General features: G+C 54.9%; 1 protein-coding gene across 1 annotated transcript in view; it reads left to right on the plus strand.

The window, feature by feature from the left end:
• Positions 1-22,645, plus strand: part of MYH9 (myosin heavy chain 9) — an 89,071-nt gene that overhangs the window by 28,407 nt on the left and 38,019 nt on the right. Inside the window, exons 2-5 of the mRNA XM_060164558.1 lie at positions 1,822-2,159; positions 6,397-6,553; positions 19,955-19,982; positions 20,755-20,848. Of these exons, the coding sequence (XP_060020541.1) occupies positions 1,827-2,159; positions 6,397-6,553; positions 19,955-19,982; positions 20,755-20,848 (612 nt within the window). The 5' untranslated portion in view covers positions 1,822-1,826. The remainder of the gene's footprint in view (positions 1-1,821; positions 2,160-6,396; positions 6,554-19,954; positions 19,983-20,754; positions 20,849-22,645) is intronic.

Below are 22,645 nucleotides of genomic sequence, written 5' to 3' on the forward strand. Positions count from 1 at the left end.
TGCCGCTTGGCTTTGCCTTCCCTTGTGGTGGGTGGGAGCTGGCAGATTTCCTAGAAAACAGCCTCTCCTGGAGTGAGTCCAGGGGAGCCCCTCAGCCTTGATCTGGAAACCATTTAATGAGCCCAGATAAGAAGGCCTGGGCAGCCCAGACTTTCGCTTTTGTTCTCTGCCTCCCAAGCCTTCAGCCTCCTTGGCATCCAAATTCCTGTTGGGATCAGGAAGCACGAAAGACTGTGAGACTCTGGGTTTGGATCTGGGGTCCTCCTGGCTTCCTGGGCCTGGGGAGGGAGCCTTGATCTCACAAGGGAAAAGCTTCCCGGTGTCATGAGCTAGTCAATGAGCTTCTGGGTTGTTCCTCTGGTGGCTGTGGGCTGGCTCTGTCCTAGACCAGGGTTTCTTTTTCTTTTATTAATTTAATTTAATTTAATTTAATTTTTATTTTTTATTTATTTTTTGGCTGCGTTGGGTCTTCGCTGCTGCGCGCAGGCTTTCCCTAGTTACAGCAAGCAGGGGCTACTCTTTGTTGTGGCGCGCAGGCTTCTCATTGCGGTGGCTTCTCTTGTTGTGGAGCACGGACTCTAGGCAAGCAGGCTTCAGTAGTTGTGGCACGCGGGCTCAGTAGTTATGGCTCGCGGGCTCTAGAGCGCAGGCTCAGTAGTTGTGGCGCACGGGCTTAGTTGCTCTGCGGCATGTGGGATCTTCCCAGACCAGGGCTCGAACCCGTGTCCCCTGCATTGGCAGGTGGATTCTTAATCACTGCGCCACCAGGGAAGTCCCTAGACCAGGGTTTCTTAGTCCTGCTTTTGGTTCACTCAAAGCAGCTCTCCTCCCCGCTGATCCCAGCCTGAGCCTGTGAGCAGGAATAAGTACTGTGGTTAGACTATGGGAGACCACAGAGACCAGGAGTCCTTCTTAGGTAACTCTGGACTAAACCTCTTACCACCAGAGAGCTTGTTTCCTCATCTGTAAAATGGGATGATAACACGTACTTTACGCACTTTACAGAGTTGTTAGGAGGAGGATCTTCTGAGATAGTGAAGTGTGTGTGATAGTATTTCATAAACTATAAAACCACTCAGATAAGAGGGATCATTATTTTATCTTTCTTTTGCAAATCAGCTTCCAAAAAGGCAAACACAGATGGACTTATGTTCTCCTCGCCCATAAATTATGAGCGTTGCCTTTTTACATTAGTGCCTCAGAAGGGAAGCACTCATTACTCTCCAGGATGTGTCCTGGAGCCTGACTTCTTTGCTTCTCGCCTTATTTCTTGGGGCGATGGAATTAAAATCTGTTGGCAACATATTGGTGTTGTGTTTTCTTCTCTTGGTTGACTCCGTGAAATAAGAAAAAGCTTTTTAAACTGGAGCCTTCCACTCTGTGCACTTGTAGTCAGTTGCCTTTTTTGGGTTAACTAGAAATGCGTTCTTGTTGGAAGTCCTCTTAAACTGTGTGGTCACTTTCCTGCCTTAGCAGGTATAGCTTAGTGTGACTCTAATTACATCTGTCTGAGACTTATTATGCATATCATTTGGCACAGTCGTTGTTTATAGATTTGTTTGTGCATCAATCCTGGGATACATCTTACCATTAATTCCTTACAGAATCTCTGATATCAACTTGTTTTTTCAGTGATGTACACCTTTCTCCCGAAAGTAGAGGGCGAGAAAATTTTGACAAATTGTACGATCTGGTTATATATAATTTTACTTATTATAATGCTGTACAGTTTGCAAACACATGACGCGAGTGATCTCTTTGTGGCTGGTATAGTTGTAGCTAACGTTGTATCCTTTTTTTTCTCCCGGTCCTGGCTCTAAGTCACCATGGCGCAGCAAGCTGCCGATAAGTATCTCTATGTGGATAAAAACTTCATCAATAACCCGCTGGCCCAGGCCGACTGGGCTGCCAAGAAGCTGGTATGGGTGCCTTCAGACAAGAGTGGCTTTGAGCCCGCCAGCCTCAAGGAAGAGATGGGTGAGGAGGCCATCGTGGAGCTGGTGGAGAACGGGAAGAAGGTGAAGGTGAACAAGGATGATATCCAGAAGATGAACCCACCCAAGTTCTCCAAGGTGGAGGACATGGCGGAGCTCACGTGCCTCAACGAAGCCTCGGTGCTGCACAACCTCAAGGAGCGCTACTACTCAGGGCTCATCTACGTAAGTGAGCCGGGGGGGGGGGGGGGGGGGGGGGGGGCTCTGCACGGGTGGGAGGTTCCAGGGCTCATCTACATAAAGTGGGCGGGCTCTGCACGGGTGGGAGGTTCCAGGGCTCATCTACATAAAGTGGGCGGGCTCTGCGCGGGAGGGAGGCTCCAGGGCTTATTTACATAAGTGAGTGTGGCTGTAGGCGGGAGGGAGGACCTGCCGAGAAGGACATACACTGACTGGTGTTAAGTGGAAAAGTCCTCCTTTATAGACCAGCTTCGCCCAGGCTTCTGATATGGCAGGCGGGAAGGATTGAGGCCCAGAGAGGGCAAGGGACTTATGCAGAGTCACACAGCCAGGTGCTGGCAGGCCTGAGACTGGAACTCGGGTTTCAGTATCTCTCTCTTTCTTAATGAAAATATTGTATGGACCAAATTAAAAGCCCCTGTCCCTCGGGGTATTAACCACTTAAATTCAGCATTAGTGACCTGCAGAAAAACAAACAGCCTTAAAGGAAGCATTGCTTGTCTGTGGAGGGGAGATGGGAGCTAAGTGCTGTTGTCTGGGAGTGGGACTCTCCCCTTGACATCCTCAACTGCTTACGTTAGAACCACTCCGCTGGCTCTGAGAAATGGGTCCTGCTCAGCAAAGCAGAGTGATTCAGGTCATGGGAATTGGAGCCTCCAGGATCTGGTTCCAGTCTTGGCCCTTCCTGACCATTTGACATGGCTACGTGGGGCCTCACTTCCTCATCTATGAGGAGTCGTGAAAGCATTGTAAAGCACCAGCCAGCCCTGGGCTCGCGGAGAGCCTCAGCTCTGTAGCTGCTCCCTTTTGTCGTAGGTGAAGGTAATTCCGACCCTCTGCTCGGCCTTTTATGGGTGTCGCTGTTCAGCTTGGGTCCTGTTAGAGCATTGCTGAGTGTGAAACAAGTCGGTGGCCTGCACTTGCCTATCAGCTGGCTGCAAACGGAAATATTAGGAAAGTGCATTTGACGTTAGTTACTTCATCTCTCAGAGCGTGGGTTTTACTCTAGGCAGGCATGGACCTGCGCCTACAACTTGTGGGCAGGACCAGAGCCTTTTCTCCAGAGCTCCTCAGCTGGAGGCGTTAGGCCTTAACTCCCGTTTTTGATTCTTTGCTGGCATCTCCCGTGCGCAGATCCTCCTGCTTCAGTCCAGCCTCCTTCTTGGCATCCTCACCGAAAGGAAGTCGATTGTCTGTGTAGTTGCCCTAATGGAGACCCCCAGCAGGTGCAGAGCTGCGGGGAGATCAGAGCCGCTCGATGGGGCTGCCTGGGCAGGGGGCGCTGCCTCATTCACAGGCCCTCTCTCTGCACACGCTGTTCCAAATTGCGACCCCGGGAGCCTTTGTGCGGTGTGTCTGCCTGGCGTTGTGGGGAGCGTGGCTAATTCTGCGCCACAGCTGCTCTGTCTGTTTCTTTGGTGGGGGGAGGCCCGGGGGCAGGGGGCAGTCGGGCACAAAGAGCTTCTGTGGCCCGTGAATGGAGCAGCTCCCTGGTGTGGCCGTGTGGGAGCAGAGCCACTTGTTCAGTGTCTGCGCCTCCACGGGCCTCCAGCAGGATGAGCTCACAGTACAGCCCCTTCCTCCCACCTGAGCTGCAGTGCTCATTCCTCGGGGCTTAGTTTCATCATCCACTGATTTGATGGGATTAGCCCAGAGAACTTTGAGGTCCTCTTGAACCCCCCCATGGGACCATCTGCCCACCCAGCTGTCAGAAAGGCTTGTCCTAGTAAAACCCAGGCCCCTTCTGCCGTCACTACCAGCTGTTTCCAAACATCTGGCCCCGTGGCACGCCCTAAATGTGTGGCCACGTTGTCCTTCGCTTTCATCGGGCTTGATTTCCTAGAGTGTGGGTTTTCTCAAACCCCAGGAACAAAGCTCACTTGTTTCTGAGCTCCTGGGATGACCTCGCTGCTCCCTGGCCTGCTATCTCAGCCCCACCCGACAGTCATGGAGGGAAAACCAGAGGTTTCCCGCCGTGCTCCTGTCTTCCCATAATACCCGAGCTGCAGGTTGCCAACACCTCGTGCAGACTTCTTTGCTTCAGAGCTTTCCTGGTACCTCCTGAAGAGAGTAGTTGGAGGGAGAACAATTGACTGATTATCCCAGGAAGAAGGAAACTCAGGGCCCTGCGTCCCCTCCTCCACGCAGAAGAGGCAGTCAGGCACCCTTGTTCATTTCCAAGGTCATCTGCTCTTTTGCACGGGGGCCGGTGCGTGGTTGGTGGGTCCTTCCCGAGCTCTGCTTTCAGCCTAACTTCTGCTTGAAAAGTCCAAGACGTGTAGCCCCTGGCCAGTGCTGGGAAGGGCCTCTGTGCTCCCGACTGGTTCCTGTGTGGACCCTGTCTTTGGATTCAGCCACAAGATCCACCCTCAGTTTTGGCGAGACTGGAGTGGGCAGGGTGGAAGGGACTGGATTGACACACACCCAGCCCCTCAGATGTTGCCTGCTGTTGGATCGGGGGGCAACACTGTGGACAGTGAGGGTCGAGGCCACCTGTAGCAAGGGAAACAAAAAGATGTGAGGAGTTCGGAGAATCAGCTTCCATGACCAAGGAGGTCTGCACTGGGGGGATTGTGGAACCTAGGTCTGCTCCCAGCTCTGCCAGGAACTGCCTCGTGGCCTTCAGCCATCACTCAACAGTCGGGGCTGCAGGTGTGAGTCATGGCTTCTGGGCCTCGCTTCGCCTGGCTTCTTCTGGGCCTGTGGCCTGTTTCCCTAGGGAGAAGGTGCTTGGGTTGCTCCAGCTACCTAAAGAAAGCTGTCCCCCCACAATGAGCACCCGTCACCTGGGTGGTCTCAGGGGGTCTCGTCCAGCTATTAGGAGTCTGTTTTTTTTTTTCTTGTCGGGGAGAAGGATCTTGGAAAAAAAAATAGCGGGAAAATTATTAGAAAAAGAGGACACTGAAGAAAGGCAGATCTGCCTAGACCGTTGCCACCGGAAACTGCTTTCTTGACCTACTCTGAGCCTCTCTCCACGGCTGTGCTGGGTGCTGTGATCCGCATAACCACTCAGTGAGGATCAACTAGTCTGCGTGTGCCCATTTCACAGATTGAGAAATGGAGGGAGAAGGAGGTTAAGAAACTTGCCCTTGCTGAGGTTTGACTCTGGGGTCTGATTTTAACCTGGTCATCTCAGACTTGGGGTATCGGGTATATTCTCGGGAGCCTCACGTGGAGTGTTGACGAATTGGGTTCCCCTTCAAGAGGAGACCTGAGTCTTGGAGAAGGCTCACAGAGGACTTGAAAGTGGTCTTTAAGTTTGTTTTTTGGTTTTTTTAAAAATTAATTTATTTTTATTTTATCTTCTTCTATTTTTGGCCGCGTTGGGTTTTTGTTTCCGCGCACGGGCTTTCTCTAGCTGCGGCAAGCGGGGGCTACTCTTCGTTGCAGTGTGCAGGCTTCTCATTGCAGTGGCTTCTCTTGTTGCGGAGCACGGGCTCTAGGTGCGCGGGCTTCAGTAGTTACGGCTCACGGGCTCTAGAGCACAGGCTCAGTAGTTGTGGCGCACGGGCTTCGTTGCTCTGCGGCATGTGGGATCTTCCCGGACCAGGGCTTGAACCCGTGTCCCCTGCACTGGCAGGTGGATTCTTAACCACTGCGCCACCAGGGAAGCCCCCCCCCCCGGTCTTTAAGTTTTTTAGAGATTTTCATGTGAGTGTCTCTGGAAGGTTCCAGGGAGAGAGGTATCTGTCAGCGATCTGTCACCCCACAAAGGATCCTAGATGGTTGAGGAGTGCCATGAGTCTTTCCCAGTGCTGGGAGTTTAGGCTTGACTATCTCAGAGGGTCCTTAAGGGTAGAATAATTTGTATTTCCACACCGTTTGCTTGCTGCAGCCGAATCCTTTTCCCTTTGTGCATCTCTCACGATGCCAAACACATCTTTATCGTCCTTGGATCTGAGCTTCGTAACTGGACTCCTACTGTCCACGAAGCTTGCCCCAGATCTCGCCCGCTGCACACGCTTGTCAGCGTGCATGGCTGGCAGCAGTCTTGCAGTCGAGGGAGGCTCCCCTCAACTGAAAGAGCAGAGATGGTGCTGGTGCCCCAGCGCCTCGGCAGGTCTGCCGGAGTGGGGCCCGGAGAACCGGGGGCTCCAGGGGGGGCTCTCACATCAGGCTGACTCGGGGTCCTTAGGGGCAGCAGGCATTTTGCCACAAAGTGTGCACGACGTTGAGAATCAGACTTGCTAACCCGTTCCTGTTTGCCGCTCTTTTCTTTCAGACCTACTCAGGCCTGTTCTGTGTGGTCATCAACCCTTATAAGAACCTGCCCATCTACTCCGAAGAGATCGTGGAAATGTATAAGGGCAAGAAGAGGCATGAGATGCCTCCCCACATCTACGCCATCACAGACACCGCCTACAGGAGTATGATGCAAGGTGAGCGCCGTGGCCTTCGCAGGGGCTGAGTCTTTACCTCTAGCCTTGTTGGCATCTTTGCAGGTGCTCCTTCACGGTGATCTTGTGGCTGCATTGGTGTTGATGGCACTGGTGAGGGCCGTGCACTGTGGAGGTCTGTAAGCCATTGCGTGAGAGTCAAGACCAGCGGCTATCAAAGCAGATGTTTGTATGTTGATAGAATGTTCAAGAAGCTTTAAAAAATTCATTTCCTAATTATTTTCCCAATTTCTCATTCTTGTCCGGAGCTCCTGTGCCCGTCCTCTGACTTCCAGGCCCCCCTCTTCCACCAGTTACTTCCTCTCCTTCATTCTTTTCACCTCTTCTCTTCTACACAGTTTGGAAACATGCTTGAGTTTTCACATCTTTAAAAAAAAAAAAACACACAAAGTCTCTCCTGGATTCTGTGCCCTACTGTAGGTTGTCTCTGCTCTCTCTGCCCCGTCATAGTGGAGCTTTTTAGAGGAAGTATCCGTGCTTACCACCTCTGTTCAACACTTCTCAGCCACGCTCCTTGCCCTGCACGTCGTGCCCCCCATTCTGTGTGACAAAGGCCACCCTCCCTTCTGTGGAGCTCTGAGCTCTTATCTTACTTAACCTCTCCCAGGATTGGACAGTCTTACCCACTTCCTTTTGAAAGCGCTTCCTTCCTGTGACTCTCTGGTTCCCCTAATCTCTGCCTTGCCCATCTGCATGCTTCTCCCCCGTTACACCTGGTGCTTCTCAAGGTCTCGTCCTCTGGACCATGGCCCATCCACTCGAGTGGTTTCGCCATCACTTTCCAGCTGAGGACCGGCTCTGTTAGCTGATTGCTGCCAGCCACTTGCTCCCGGCTGCCATTTCTCCATCCACCCAGTCACCCAAGCCTGGAACCTGGCTCACCTTACACTGTCCCCTTTCTCTCTCACCCCTTTTTCCAAGCCAGTCAGCGCTCTCTATAGATTTTATCTCTTTTAACATTTCTGACCTCCTTCCCCCTCTTGTCTCTGTGGCCCTGGCCTTAGTTCAGGCCTCTACAATTTTTTGCCTGTACTATTGCTGTGCCTCTTAACCTTTGCTCTTAATAGAGCCCTCTCTCTGTGCTTCTATCAGAGAGTCGTCTTTCTGGAATGCAAATCTGATCAAACCCCCGATTTGAACTCTTGAAAAGTCTCCTCAATTGCCCCAGAGATAACCCTTAAACCCTCCAGCAGCATACGGTGCCCTTTGTAATTGGCCTGCTGCCTACCTCTCCAACTTGCTGGCTACATGGAACTCCTTACATTTCTCCAGTAGGCCTCTCTGCCTGAAGCCGCCACGCCTGTTCCATCTGCCCTGCAATAGCTGGCAAGTCTCCAGTCTTTTGTTAAAGGCACGACTGAAGCATTACTGCCAGCCTGGGAGGATGTCTGGGCTAGCCCTGGTAATACTTTGACTTAGGTGTGGACTGGGCCCAGGTTGCCTTTATATTCTCAGAGCTTAGTCAACTCCCTAGCACAGGGCTATGTTCTCATATCTTGTATGGATAGTGGTTTTTCATGTCCTATTACATGGGCATCCTTTTTTTTTTTTTTCCTTAAACTTTGTAGTCAATCTAGGCTGTGGTGGTGATGAGTCTTATCGTATTAACAACTTTGTCCCTGGTTTAGTGGTTTAAAATGGCAACGTGTGGGTCTGTCTTGTACCATCCACATAGTGCTCTGGAAGGTGTTTCATTGCCAAGCTTGGTGAATTACGTAGGTTGTACACGTTTGGCCTACCCTTTGGCTCATGTTCACGTCTATCAAAATTCGTTGAAGAAACCAGCCCTTTAGTTTTAAAGTAGGATGTCTGTTTCAGAGTGCTAACTAGAACAGTCTGGTAGGAGAACATTCTGTGGGATTCCGGAAGAGCCTGAGTCTGTCTCTAGAGGTTATGAGTCAGTTTTCTCCTTGCTGTCATAATTGGCCTCATGCAGGAAGTGCACCCTGGAGTATTCTTGAGCTCCGCACGACTGAGTTAGGGCATGTTCCCACACTTGGATCCCAGAGCTGAAAGGTTTTCTAGCAAGTGGGATTTTTCACTTCTTCCCAAGCCATTATGATAAGAATAATGTGGTGATGTACAGCATGGTGCCAGGAGTCGGAGTCTCTGGAACTGAACTGCCAGCCTTTTTTCTGACAATCTGTGCGACTCCTTCCCAAAGAGATTTCGCCCAATTATTGTGTGTTCATCAACCACAAAGAATTTTGAGGGGCAAAAGTCAGCGCTATAGGTTGGATATAATTGGGGGGAAAAAAAAAAAGGAGCTTGCAGAGGACTGGAGCTTTCCTGTGTGTTGATCAGGAAGTCTTGGCCATAATGGAATGGCCTTGATGGGAACTGAGGAGCCACCCCCAAGTTATGAGGGTGAATGGGTGGGTGTTTTCATCTTTTGGACATCTGTAGGCACAGGAAACCTAAGGTCTTGTTGCTTTTTTAAAATTACCTGTGTGGGTGCTGGGTCCGTGTACTTTCTAAACCTCAGTCTGAGAAGTTTTTGCCCGTTTCTGCTTCATGTTAGACTCGGTGCAGCTCTTCAGCCCCCATGTTGACCGAGGACGTTTCCAAGTTCCCTCTTGTCGCACACAGTTGACCCGCAGAGCAATCAGCAACAGATTTCTTGTTCTTGGGACAGGGAGGAAGTTAATTAACAGAAGTTGCCCCTGTTAGGACAAGATGGTTCACCAGTAAAGGAAGTTCTCGAGCGGAGCCTTTGGTGCCTGCCCTGAGTCAGGTATGGACAGTGGAGCCTTGGGGTCTGCAGGCTGTTAGAATCAGTGCCTCTCTTTTGGAGAGCGTGTCTTACTTATTAGCACATGCTGCCCCTCTGGCTTAGGGGAACACAGGTCTGTTCTCTGACACTTACATCCTAAAAGCCACAGCCAGACAGTTCCTTTTCTGCTTTTTCTTTAAACAGGAAGTAGAAAAAGATTTCCTCCCTGAGCTGGCTGTGGCTTATGACATACTAGCATTTATTCTGCCAAATAGGGGAGTTGGTGACTTTGTCTGGAGACGTTTATGAGATGAGCTCTTTGACTTCTCCCAGGGACCTCCCTCCGCCTTTCATCTCTTAAATGCTCTGGTTTGCCTGTAAGTCCTGATTTACGCCTGCCGTCTTGCAGTTAGTACTAACACTGCCCTCTCTCCCTTTCAGAAGCGCTCCCGTTTGCATGATGAATTATATGGTTACTTTACCTGTTTGTAGGACGAAGCCAGGGTTTCTCAAACTTGGCACCACTGACGGTTTGGGCCTGGATATCCATTCTCTGTTTTTTTTTTTGGGGGGGGGGGCCGGGGGGAGTTTGTCCCGAGCATTATGGGATGCTTCACAGCATCCGGGCCTCTACGCACTCGATGCCAGCAGCACCCTCCCTCTGCAGTTGTGACAACCAAAAAGGCCCCTAGACATTGTTACCAAATGTTCCCTGGGGGGCAAAATTGTCCCCACTGCAGAACCACTGGACTCAGCATTGCAGACTGGTTTTATTCTAAGTGTCAGCTCCCATCAGTAGTGCCTTGCCTAACCCTGTGTTGACAAAGGATCTGAGACTCAGTGCCAAGGAATGCTGGGATAGATTAGTGCTGTCTGCCGTGGGCACAGGTTGGGGCCTGGCAGCGTATGGTAGCCTGGATTAGGCCACGGAGGTAGGAGATTGGAAGGTGCCTGAATACTGAGAGGTAGAGTACATTGCTCTGGCACTGGAGACAACGGCAATCCAGGTGGAGAGACTGACGTGTTTGTACACAGGGATCTGTGGCCAAAGCTGTCTAACAGGACGAGTCGCCACCTCCAGCTGGTGCCACTGTGACTGCGGCAGGTGTCGGCTGTCTTGGGAATTCAGAGGAAGGTGCGGCCGCCGAGGCCTAGGGTGGTCGGAATGGCACCCTGGAGGTCGGCTTCTGTGGGAAGGCTGGCAGGTATATGTCAGTAAATGGTTGCAGCACAGCCCAGACGTGCCCGGCCCAGTCTTGTTTGTTTTAATCCTCAGCCTTGGGTTTAATTAAAGTTGCGGTGACCTGGTAGGTTCACCCTCCCAACCCTGGCTTTCCCGTTCGGTTAATTTGTTTTCCTGGGCATTACTGGGTCTTCCTACCTTGTGGTTGAACCGTTCCTCAGGATTCTGTAAAGCGCGGAAGGCCGGGAAAATGAGAGAGCGGGAGGCAGACGTCTGCCCTGCGGGGACAGGGTACCCAGGGCTGCCCGGGGAATTCGGGAGAAGCAGCATCGTCCGCCCTGCGGGGACAGGGTACCCAGGGCTGCCCGGGGAATTCGGGAGAAGCAGCACGTGGTCTGTCAGACGCACGGCTGGGTGGGGAAAGGGCGCTTCTGACTTCCACCCTCCGTGGGAAAGAGTGTGTGTGTTCTCACAGGAGAACTGGCCAGTTGAAGAATTTGAGCTCAGTTATCTCCCCAGGAATAGAAGAAAAAGACCCTCTTCTTTGTTAATTAGTTAGAATGCCAGGTTTGGTTCACTTTCGGTGACTTTATGGTATTTTAATGAGCTCCCAGCATTTCTGGGGGAGTGGCAGCAGGGTTTGCTCTCATTCCAGACCTAAACTAATCCAAGAACTATTTAACCCTTCGCTCTGCACTAATCCCACCTCTGCTTCTCAGCGGAAGCTGCCCCAGGAGTGGTTGGTCACCAAGGGCCCGGTGAGTGTCCACATGCCTCTTGGTGCTTGACTAACCTTTTAGGGTAAACAAGGAAGGGCAGAATTCGAGCGTTCTCTTCACATCTGAGGACGACCCTCCTGCATCACAGGTAAAGGGACAGGCCCAGAAACATTAACTAACTTTGCCCAAAGGCCCACAGAGAGCCAGCCCCAGAAACCCGGTCTCCCGCCCTGGTGCCCATCCTCCAGGGCGCCGTGGGTCCTCCTTCCCCCTGGCTGGTGTTTGGAGGGATGCTCCCGTCCTGCTGGCTGGTTAGGGCCGGAGGGGCCCTCCTGCCCCTCTCTCGTCGTTCTCCGGCCCTGCCGCCTGTTGCCCCCGTGAAGCTGTCTGCCCTCCAAGGTCTTTCTGAGGAAAAGCTCCATGTTGGGGAGGCGCTAGGAAGTGCTTCGAGGGTCCAGTAAACCATGCCTTTGAGCAGACTCACCGGGACAGGCCGCCGAGGAAGCCGCGGATGTGATGATTCCACTTAAGCAGGAATGTGCCGGCCAGGAGGCTAAGGCCCTGCCAGGGAGCCCTGCCAGCCGGCGGCACACAAAGGCCCCGCTGTCTGAGGGAGGCCTGGAGGCAGCAGCTCACCCCGAGGGCTGCGCTCTGTCACCCCTGCCACACGGTTACCCCTGCCGGCCGGCCATGCTGGACGCAGCCCCTCTGGGGCCTGCTGGGGGCAGGGGCGGCCTGGGAGGCAGGCAGGTACACTGCAGCGGGAGCGTGAGGGTCCAGCACCTGGGGGCCCACCTATCTCGGGGGCCGCCTTGACAAATGACACAGCGCTTCTGGGGTAGGTCAGCAGAAGGCGTCTGCCGGGTCTCTCTCGGTCTTAGCTTAAGGGAGAAGCTTGCCTTGTGACCAAGAAGTGTGCAGAAAAGAGAGCGCGGGGTTCAGACCGGTCGGCGTCCGGCTCTGTCACGTCCTGACCGACTGGGGTCCACTTTGGGCCTTCACTTTCTCATCTGCCTCTTGGCCGGATAAACGTACTTGGCAGGTTTACTGTCAGGATCAAACAAGGGGCCGTGCGTACGGTTCCTGGCCTGTGACAGGTGCCCATTAGGAGGTAGCAGTGGGACCTGGAGATGCAGTGTCGTGACTGAACAGTCCCTGCCTTCTGCAAGACCTGCACACGGCGTATCCCGTCCATCCACGCTCCCATTTGCGTGATGAAAGTGATGACCAAGTGCTTCCTCAGGTGGCTTCTTAATCTCCTCGGTGAGCATCCTCCCAGAGGCCAGGCTCTGGGTACCAGCACGTACAGGAAGTGGCTTGTTGTAGCTGATTCCTTGTAGTGACCGTGTGATACACAGGTGTGCAGTGGCAGACGCAGCCTCTAGCTTGTCTGATGTGGTCCATGGGCCTCAGCTGGCAGCACGAGGCCTTGGGGTCGACGTGGCCTCGGGGGTCTTCAGGAGCACGTTGTGCACGCGAGAGACGGCTCCTCCGTGGCACTGGAGTCGTCCTCTGTTGATGTGCTGGTGGGCTACCAGAGGGGCGTCGTGACAGGCAGCCCTTGGCCCCCTGCCCCAACACAGAAGCCCGGACAAGGAGGCTGCTTGGTCAGGCCCCCCCAGAAGGGAAGTCGGCCCGCGGAATGAGGCTACTTAATTGTGGTCACGCCTGTCAGTCTCATTTCTATATAACGGTCTTTGCAGAAGAGGAATCTGTGGTTAATGGGTCCTTTTCAAGGATTCAGCTTTCGGCTTGTTTTTTTTGTTTTGTTTTTAATCCAACCCAACAGGGCGGCTCTGCGTTGCTCTGGGCCGGCTGAAGTGGGAAAGGAGAAAGAAGTGACCTCTCGGAACCTGAAACTTTGGCGATGGTCGAGAGCTTGGGCCCATGTCTCTGTTACTGTAACCCCCCTCGCCCCAACAAACAAACAAACAACAAAAACTCACCTGCATCGTCTCTAATGGCTGAGCTGCTTTTTGCTTTTTTTTTTTTTTTGCGGTACGCGGGCCTCTCACTGTTGTGGCCTCTCCCGTTGCGGAGCACAGGCTCTGGACGCGCAGGCTCAGTGGCCATGGCTCACGGGCCCAGCCGCTCCGCGGCATGTGGGATCTTCCCGGACCGGGGCACGAACCCGTGTCCCCTGCATCGGCAGGCGGGCTCTCAACCACTGCGCCGCCAGGGAAGCCCTGCTTTTTGCTTTTAACTTCCCTGGCCTAGTTCCTCTCTCACTACCTGCTGAACACTGCCTAGCAGCTCGTTTTTCCTGTTTTCCCAAGTTCTGGCCATGAGACCCCAGGAGAGCATGTCCTGGTATGTCAGGGCTGAACATTGGTGCATTTGGAGAAACGGGTTTCTTTCTTTCCCTGTCTGATTTCTGGAATTAAGCTAGCAGAGGAGAACAAAGTAGATTCCCTAAAACTAAAGAGATAAAGAGAGCTGAGAGTCTGCAGGCCTAAAAGTCAGGATAACGTGAGTGGCTTCTGTAAAATCCCTTCAGTCCTGACCAAGGCTAATGGCCCAGTATCGACCGTTGTAATAAATTCCGTTCTTCTGGCAAACAGCGCTGACTGGGGCTCGGGGTGCCATTCCAGCTGGGCTTCCTGACTCTTGTCGAAGAGCTGGTCTCTCCAACACGAGCTGGACCGCAGACGCAAATAGGGCAGAGCTCTAAGCTGAAAGCTAAGAACAGAAGCCCTGTTCCAGGAGCAAAATCTGGCCCAACAGTTACCAGCCCATCTTTTATTTCATTTGAGCGCCCTTCTCAAGGCGACCGGAGCCACTGGCTTCTGCAGGGAGCATCTTCACGTGCCACTGTGGTTCGTCTCCTAGCATTTGTGTTCCTGGTTCCCCAGGTTTGACCGAACCTGGGAATGGGGCATTCGCAAAGCCTGCTGTCCTCCTTGGAGAGCTGTTTGTGCTCCGACTTGGAGCCAGGTTTGTCCTGAGCTTTGCCTGGCGGTGTCCATCTCATTTCCTGCTCGTGTCCCTTTGTTCTTCCTTCCTGTCCTCCCCCGAGAGCCCAGCCCTCTGCAGAGCTGTGACCTGTGGCTTAGTGCTCTCTGTACCAGACTCAGCCAGGGCCTCCTCCTGCCTGTCTTTTCTTTTCCCCGAGGGATTGTTTCAGAGCAGGGCAGAACTGGCCTCGGGGGTTGTCAGGTCCCCCCGGTGTCCTCGTGGCCTTTGCAGTGGGCCGTCTACACTCACACGTGGCTTTGGAATCTCCGTCCATCCTGGAAGGCTCATCCTCGGCAGCAACCCCACATGAAGTTTTTGCTTCCGGCCCTGCCCGCAGGAAGGTGGACAAACAACGAGCAGTGGTTTGGGCAGGTTTGCCGGTGCGCTGGGAGCCCACCTGTGTGAGCCGCCGGGTGCATTTTGGCCAAGAGAGGGCTTGTCGGGGGCCTCGCTTGCCCCCAAACAGAATGAAAGAGCAGTCCCTCGGGCTTCTTCCTAATTGTCAGGGGTGCTGGTTGGGGAGGGCTGCCCGATCTCTGTCTCCTGTACCTGGATTTCAAACCCCGACCCTACCCGGGGGAGCACGTGGGTGGAGGCAGTGGTTGGGGCCAGCTGGCTTCTGGCCTGGAAGCTGCTGACTGAGCGTCTGCTTGGTCCGGGCCCACCCTTGTACCTGGCAAGAACGTCGCTGGTGCCCACGCCGTGTGCTTGGGAGCCGCTGGCGGGCTTTCCTCCTCGCTGGCTGACCGCGGGGCAGGCAGGCAGGCAGGCTGCCAGGGCTCCGCGACACGAGGCCGCTGAGGCGTGGCACCAACCCGCAGCCTCTGCTAGCAGGAAGCATTATTTTGCACCTGCTTTTCCTCACCTCTCTGTTTGCTTCCCAAGCGCTTGTAACCCAAGCTCGTGAGTTGGGCTGGCTTTGGAGAAAGTGGCAGACAGCTTGCGAGGCCGGTGTGACACATCGTGAGTGGGGATGGCCCGTTCCGCGCAGCACTGAGGCAGGGCGGCCAGTGTGACACATCGTGAGTGGGGATGGCCCGTTCCGCGCAGCACTGAGAGGCGGGGCGGCCGGTGGCACAGAGGGCCCTGCCCTGTGGGAGCAAAGTGGGGAACTAGGCAGGCATCTGGAGGCCTGGGTTCTTAGCCCAGCTTACGTGACTTTGACCAAGTCATTGGGTTTCTCGGGACTTGGTGTCCTGACCTCTAGATGCAGGTGGTTGGACTGCGTGCTCTCTAGAGCCTTCCCAGCCTCCAGGGTCTGAGCTCAAACCCACAGGTCTCTCCACGTTTTACACCTGGCGAAGTACTTTGCATTTTGTTTGGCCCATTGGGACCAAAATGCTGCCCCGGAGTTTGCCCCAGCAGCCCGGGGCTCCCATCCCAGGTGACACGGAGCAGGAGTCCCACAGGGGTCTGCTGTGCAGTTTTCGCAAGACAACCCCCTTGGTGGTGGACAGTCTGAGGCCCGCTGGCCATGGGTCGCGCCGTCTCTCACCCCACGCAGGTGTGTTGTCCAACCTGTAGCTGCCCTTGCATTCGTTTTTGCTTGGCCTGTATGCACGGCTGTCAGTTCTCGAGAAACCCGGCTGACCTGAAGACAGGTCCCGCGGGCAGGACCCTCTTCCAGGTGCCCCCAGAGAGCAGCCCCGCGGCAGCTCGGCAGGCGTTATCTTAGTGAGCGCTCTAGTGAGTCAGCCCTGGGCAGCTGCTGTCGGTGAACCGGGCCCGTTCCCTTCCTCCTGTACTTCCTGTCGGGGCTGATGTCACATCGCGGCTGAGCAAGCCTCGTGGCCTTTTATGGACAAGAATCGGCAGCTCCTCTCACAGAGGAAGTGAGCCAGAAGGCCCCTCGCATAAGCCCGTACCTGGGCCAAAATACCTGCGGTCAGGGCTCCCCTCCGCCCACCTGCGCCGGGGCCTTCTGAGCCGGCTGGAAACACCTGTCTGTTTGGACATCGGAATCGGCTCCAAAAGGCCTCAGGGCTTTTGGGGTTTAAAATAAAATCAGGGGAGGGAATGACCTCATCACCGAATATGTAACTTAAAAGCTTTCTCGCTGTCGTCATTCCGAGGAGGCTGCGCAGTGGGGGAGCTGGGAGGTGCAAAGGGCTGGGGTCATTAAGGACAGTTTCCAAGCGCCTGCACTGTGCCTCGCGCTTCAGGCACCCGCATCATTCGGTCCTTGGAGCGGCCCTGCCCTCTGATTCCCCAGAGGCCAAGGGGCCAGGCATCCCGAGGGGCCGTGCAGAGCGAGGATCGTGCCCCGGGCTCTAGGGCGCGCAGCCACTGGCTTTCTTCTCTCCGCCGCTGCTCCAGACACATGGACTGGTGGTTGTAAAGTGTGCTCTCAGGAACCACATCTCCACTGCCCAAGCAACTCTGATTTTTATCTCCTGCTCTTCATATTAGGGACTCAGGAAGATTTTTATCCTGAGGAAAGGCTGCTGCTGCTTTTAAAAGAGTTGAAAAGCCCTGAAGAGATTCGTATTCTGTCTCTACCCCGTCCCCGTCAAGTCAGTACTAGGGCAGGAGGGGTTCAGGGGTCTAAGTCAGGCTAACGTCTTCATTCTGCAGGGAGCCTGTTTCCCAGAACAGGGCTGTCTTTGGTGGGCGCACTCCCCTGGTTCTGGGCTGTCGGGTTCCTGTCTGTCTGTCTGTCTCCTCTGTTGTGGAGGAAGGAAGGGTGTTTTCAAATAAGCCTTCGGTCCACGTAGACCCAAATAAGGACTTGAGCGAACAATGGAGAGGTCTGGACTCTCGAGGGTCCGTGTCCTGAGAGCTGAGCATGTGGGGAGTGAGTGTTAAGGAGGGTCCCAGCCGGAATGCACCGGGTCTCTGGCAGAGTAAACTGAGCCAGGTGGAGAGCCGGCTGGCTGCTGAGAATTCCCTCCACCCCCTACCCAGAAGAGATGCTTCTGAGCTCAGGAACCGAGCAGAAGTGTGGTGAGACAGGCTTGGGCAGACCAGGGACAGCGCCTGCCTCACCTACCTCCTAAGAGATTACAGACCCAAACCCACTGTAAAAACTGCGAAGACCGACGCTGGGGGCCCCAGTGTCATGCATGGTGGGCAGGTGGATTCGGGGGCAGAGTTGAGGAAATCAGAAAGGCCTCCCATCGCTTTTCCTCTGTGAAAGCATTTGCCCAAATGAACGTTCTGGCAAAGCAAATGAAGGTTTCTTTACAGTGTAACATGCAAGGATTGGAGGGTTTCCTTTCACGCTGTGTTGACAGTGGTCACGTGGCTTCAGGAATTGGAGGTGGAAGGTCAGAGGGGAGGGAGAGCTGGAGATGGTGGGGTGGATGGAGGTTACATGAGGAGTTCGGGTCTGAAATTGGGATTTGCAGCGTGTGCAGGCCTGTGTGTATGTGCGTGTCTGTGTGTGTGCATCTCTGTATGCCGTGCACCTGTGTGTGCACCCACAGGCGTGTGTGTCTGTGTGTACATGTGCCTGTGTGCACACACACGTGTGTGTACATGCTCCTAAGCATGCCTGTGTCCGTGTACATACACTGTGTGCACGCGTGTGCACGTCCCTGCGTGTGCACACGTGGGTGTGTGTGTGTGTGCCCACATGTGTGTGTTTGGGGGCTCTGCTTCCTGTTGTTCAGCAGTTCAGCATCCGACTCCTTCTCACACAATCAGAGGAATTCCAGCCATCCCGGGGACCAGGCCTGGGCAGCCCTGGGAAAACAGTTCTTTCTGGGAGGGATGGGAACGTTTCCTTTTATGGTAGTGGCAGCCGCCCGCCACCCGCCCGGCCCGTACAGGTACATTCTTGCCACTCTCCCAGCGGGGACGGAACACGCCCGCTGCTGGGCCTCTGCCTGCTGCTGGGCCTCTGCCGACATGCAGTGGGGGAGGTGCAGCCCCGTCGTAGCTGTTTTGGTTCCAGACTCATCAAGGTGGGGTGGGTGCTGGAAGCTGCCACGGCTTACCCAGACTTTGGCACCGCTCCCACCGTGCCTCCCCCCCCCGCCCCCCCCCGCCCCCCCCCCCCCCCCCCCCCGCCTTCCCTGGGATCCTGCCGGGTCTATGAGACTCAGCCCGGTCTATCTCAGCCCCTGCTGTGCAGCCTCGCAGGGCCTGGTCCTGTGGGAAAGTCGAGAGGGTGCAGCAAGGTCACCCTCTGGGTCTGCTCTGAGCCCTTGCCCGGTGCGGGGCAGGGTGTGGGCTGTGTCTGTGTGAGTGGCCGGGTTCCCTCCGCACACCCCCCCCACTGTTGATATTTCCAGGGGCTGGAGGGAGGGCGGGGGCAGCTGCAGCTTGTGTTGGATGAGCGGTTTCTTTTTACTTCTCCCCGGCCGGACTTCCTCTCTCCCTCCCGAGACAGGAGAAGAGGTGGTCATAAATGCCCACCCGTGCAGGCTGCTGGGATCAGTGCGCTGGAGGCTTCCCTCACGGAGAGGCCGGTGGCCTCGCTGCACAGTGTCTTTACTGGTGCCGAACAGCTAAGTCCGTCTCCCGAGGCCATACACACAGGCAGCCCTGAGTCACCCTCCCGACGCCCTGCAGGTTCCTGGCTGGGCAGTTGAGCCGGTGTGGGTGTCCTTCCAGATCACCGACATCGGTGTCTATCCAGCACTGACACCACTGACAGCTACCAGAACCCTTGCTAGTTCTCAGCTAGTTCTCCCGCTGCCCCGACCAAGCCGTCGCCACCCGTCACAGCGACTTCACGATGGGGAAGTGGACAGACAGCAGCCGCCTGTGGGGTTCACTCTGTCTACAGGGCTCCGGGCTGGGTCCTTTTCATGTTCTTTCTGTTTTTCAAACTAATCCTGCCAGAGAGTTAGTAGCATGTTTACTTTATGGATAAGGAAACCGAGACTCGGGAATTACTGACCTCGCTGCAGCCCAGTGTTGGTCAGTAGCCTGGTCCTGGATTCAGGCTGATTTGACCTCCAGGAGGTGGGGGTCTCCCAGGCGATGGGATAAAATGAGTTTATATTTTCAGCTGTTGCTTAAAATTGCACACTCGGTCCTGAGCCAGGTCAGCCCTAATATCTTAAAGCGTTTCTGCGAAACTTCTCTTTCAAAGCCTGGCATCACCGTTCCTCCTGCCTTCCAGGGGAGTTCATTGTTTGTATCCATACTTGCTGACCGGTTCACAGAGCTGGGAGAGTTGCTGAAAGTTCCTGACCCCCGGGCCTGGAGACCACAGGGCTCACGGCAACTGGTCAGAAGCTGATTCTGATGAGCCGCTGTTCTTTCCGAGCTGCCTCCAAACTCCCATTCCTGAGAGTTTTCCCCGTGCCAGACCCCACCCTGGTGCTTTCATGTGTGTGACTTCCACGCACACCATCATCCCCCAGGGCTCCAGGAAGGCCGTGCCGAGACAGCATCTTAGCCCAGGCCTGTCCCACGGCAAAGCCGGCCTTGACCTCACCGCTCACCCCACGTCTTACCTGTGCCTCTTACCCAGATGGGGACAGCGTTTAAAACACCTGCCACAGCCCTCGTTTCTAACAGCGTCAACCTCCAGTTAGAAACACGCGGGGCAGGAAAGTGGACTTCCAGGGAGCTCTCCAGAGGTTGGCTTTCTCGGGGGGGGAGCAACAGAACTCTTTCAGTGTCATGGGGCCACGTGGGCGGCCAGGGCGGGCAGTTTGAGCTCCCGGAGGAGGGAGCAGCTGCCCCATGTCACTGCCACCCAGGAATGTCCCTCCTCCCTGTGACGGTGGCACGGAGGGCCAGCGTTCCAGGCTTCACGCTCCTGGGAAGTGGGCAGGGCGATGGGCGGCTCTTCAGAAGCCGGAGCGGGAGGCTTTTCATGTCTGCTGGAGGTTAACCTGATGTCTCTTTTGTTTCAGACCGAGAGGACCAGTCCATTTTGTGCACGTAAGTGTTTCTGTCCGGGTGGCAGGGCCTGCGTCACCCTGATCTGTTCTCACTCTTGAAGACCCCTACCAAAACCTAGATCGATGAGATCCATGCCCAGTTCAAGCCCCTGCCGCTTGCCCAAGGGCCAGGCTTCATGTTGCTCCTTAGTAGTCCTGCAGCGTGGATGAACTTGATTTCACGGCCAGAGATTTAATCTCCTTCCTCAGAGGAGGCGGTGGGGATGAGGGTGGCAGTGCGGAGAGGAAAAGCAAGCATCTTCTCAACAAGGCAGGGTTGGGAGCTGCTTGGGCCCCCAGGACACGTTCACTCTGGTGCCGAACCGCGGCTTTCTTTATCTGGGCTTCTCACCTCCGTCCTCTGAACCTAACGAGGAGCTGATAAATAAACCCGTAGCCAAGGAAGTTAACGGCACGAAACATTCCTTCGAGTGAAGTTTCGAGGGAACATGTATACATGCCTTTGACCCCTGAGTCGACAGCCGCCTAAAACTGACTCCTAAGACATTTGGAAGCAAAGGCTGCTAAGTGACCAGGGCAGGCAGCGGACAGAAGTTTACTCTGGTCGGGGCTGCGGAGGGCCATGGGAAACGGCCCGAGTGAGGGTTTCAGAGCTTACCATTTGTTTGCCCGTCCCCTTTCCTGCTCCTGGCTGTTGGGTCCCTCACTGGCACCCCACAGAATGGGAGACGGTAGAGCTCGTAGTGGGGAAGGGGCAGACGCCGAGGGTTTGGCCACCTCTCCCCTGAGAACTTCCTTGGCTGTCCCGGCAGGGGCGAGTCTGGAGCTGGCAAGACGGAGAACACCAAGAAAGTCATTCAGTACCTGGCTCACGTGGCATCTTCCCACAAGAGCAAGAAGGACCAGGTGAGTGCAGGCCTTCCTCCCCGAGGAAGAGAACTCAAGGATTCGTGGTTTGGCTCAAAATGAGAGTGTTTGGGGGGCTGAAGCAGAGGCCAGGCCTGCTTTCACTGAGGCTGGGAGTGGGTCTGGTGGTAGCCCGCCCGTTTCTCCCTTGACCTGCTAACTTTGAGTCGCTATGGAAACCGGAGACCGCCCGAGGTTCGCAGCTAATGCTGCGTGGCCCCCACCTCTGAGGTCGGAAGAGAGGTTCCGAAACTTGGCTCTCAAGTTGATGGAGACGTGCAGGATCTCGGGCAGGCCTGCACTGGAACCCCTGCTTCTGTTGCCTGCTGTTGAAGTGCCTCTGGGTGGACAGCCCCCAGCGAAGAGAGAACGGGCAGCTGGAAAGACATCTCACTTCCCTTTTTTTCCCCTCTCCCTCTTGGTGGATTGTGGTCGAACCCAGCAGTGTCCTCGCTAGGTGAGCTGCACGTTTACTGCACGTTCTACACCAGGAATGCGTGTTCTGTCCATCGTGTGCCCTTGAATTACGATTTTTTTTCCTAAGCAGCTTTTCACCCCACACCATTGTCACTCTCTGCGTCTAGACCTCTTCTTGTAGGCTCGGCTCACTGACTGTCTTGGGAGGAGGGGCTGGGTTGTGACACACGGTGACCTCGCGTGCACTCTGAAATGACAGTTCCTGCAGAATGGGGACAGGCCTCACCGCCTAGCTGTTCTCAGATGCTCCGGTCAGGCCCAGAGTTCCCACGGGCACACGGCACGGAAGGCCCCGTGCAGAACCCTGACCGAGGCACAGCGGAGTGGTCATCTGCCCTCCTGGACCCTCACACGCTCAGTGTTCTGGACCAGATGGAGATGGGTGGCTCCCGCCTGCCACCACAGTGCCAGCCCGAAGCAGTGCTGGGAAGGCCACGCACAAGGCTTCCCCAGAGTGAGGTGTGGTCAGTCGGAAGCATGCCCGTGTGGTGCTCTCTTTCTCTCAAGCACACACTCTTAAACTTCCCCGTGAAATCTAAGTGCCAGTGGTGTCCCCTCAAGCCATCCGGGGGAACTGTGCCATCTGGGTGCCCCCCCCTTCCTGGGGCGCCGTGTGCAGCCTGTATAAGTAAGTAGTGGTGTGTGTCTCTTTGCATGTGGATCTGGGGTGTGTCCTGCAGAATGTCCTAGAGCACAGTCTTCTGGAATCGAACCAAAAGTAACTTTTCATGTGTCCAACTTCGCAAGGCATTCTGAATCTTTCTCCAAGAGTTATATTTAGAAACGAATCAAGTTTTCTTTTGCTCCCTCTCTCTACCCACCTCCCTCCCCCATTTTCCATTCTTTTTAGGGGACCTATTTTTAAAACAGGGCTGTGAGGTTAGGAGTTCTCTAGCTGTGGTTTTCCATCTCTGGATTTGCAGTAAAATCCATTTCCCAACTATTCATTGAATGCCTAGTATGTGCCTGGATCTCTGGAGGGTGGCCTTGGAGTCCCTGCCCTGCGGGATGGGAGGCGGTACGAGAGCAGGGCTCCACGCGCCTTCCGTCATGGGCTGCTCCAGCTGCAGGGGGGAAGGCAGGCCCCCAGCACTCAGGACGGCAGGTGAGGGCTGTGACATGCAGGGGCACACTTGTCACGTCCCCTTTCTCAGGTCACTTTGTGTGGCGGGCACCCTGTCTCCGGCTCCAAGTTCAACTCGAGCGATCGAATAGGCTGCCCCTGGCTTCCCGTGACCGCTCAGGCCCTCAGTTGTGAAGGCCATTGACCAGTGTGGTTGATTTCCTTGCCTGAAGCTGTGAAGGGATTTCCCACACACA

Source organism: Lagenorhynchus albirostris, chromosome 11, assembly GCF_949774975.1.
Source record: "Lagenorhynchus albirostris chromosome 11, mLagAlb1.1, whole genome shotgun sequence".
Taxonomy (NCBI): Eukaryota; Metazoa; Chordata; class Mammalia; order Artiodactyla; family Delphinidae; genus Lagenorhynchus; species Lagenorhynchus albirostris.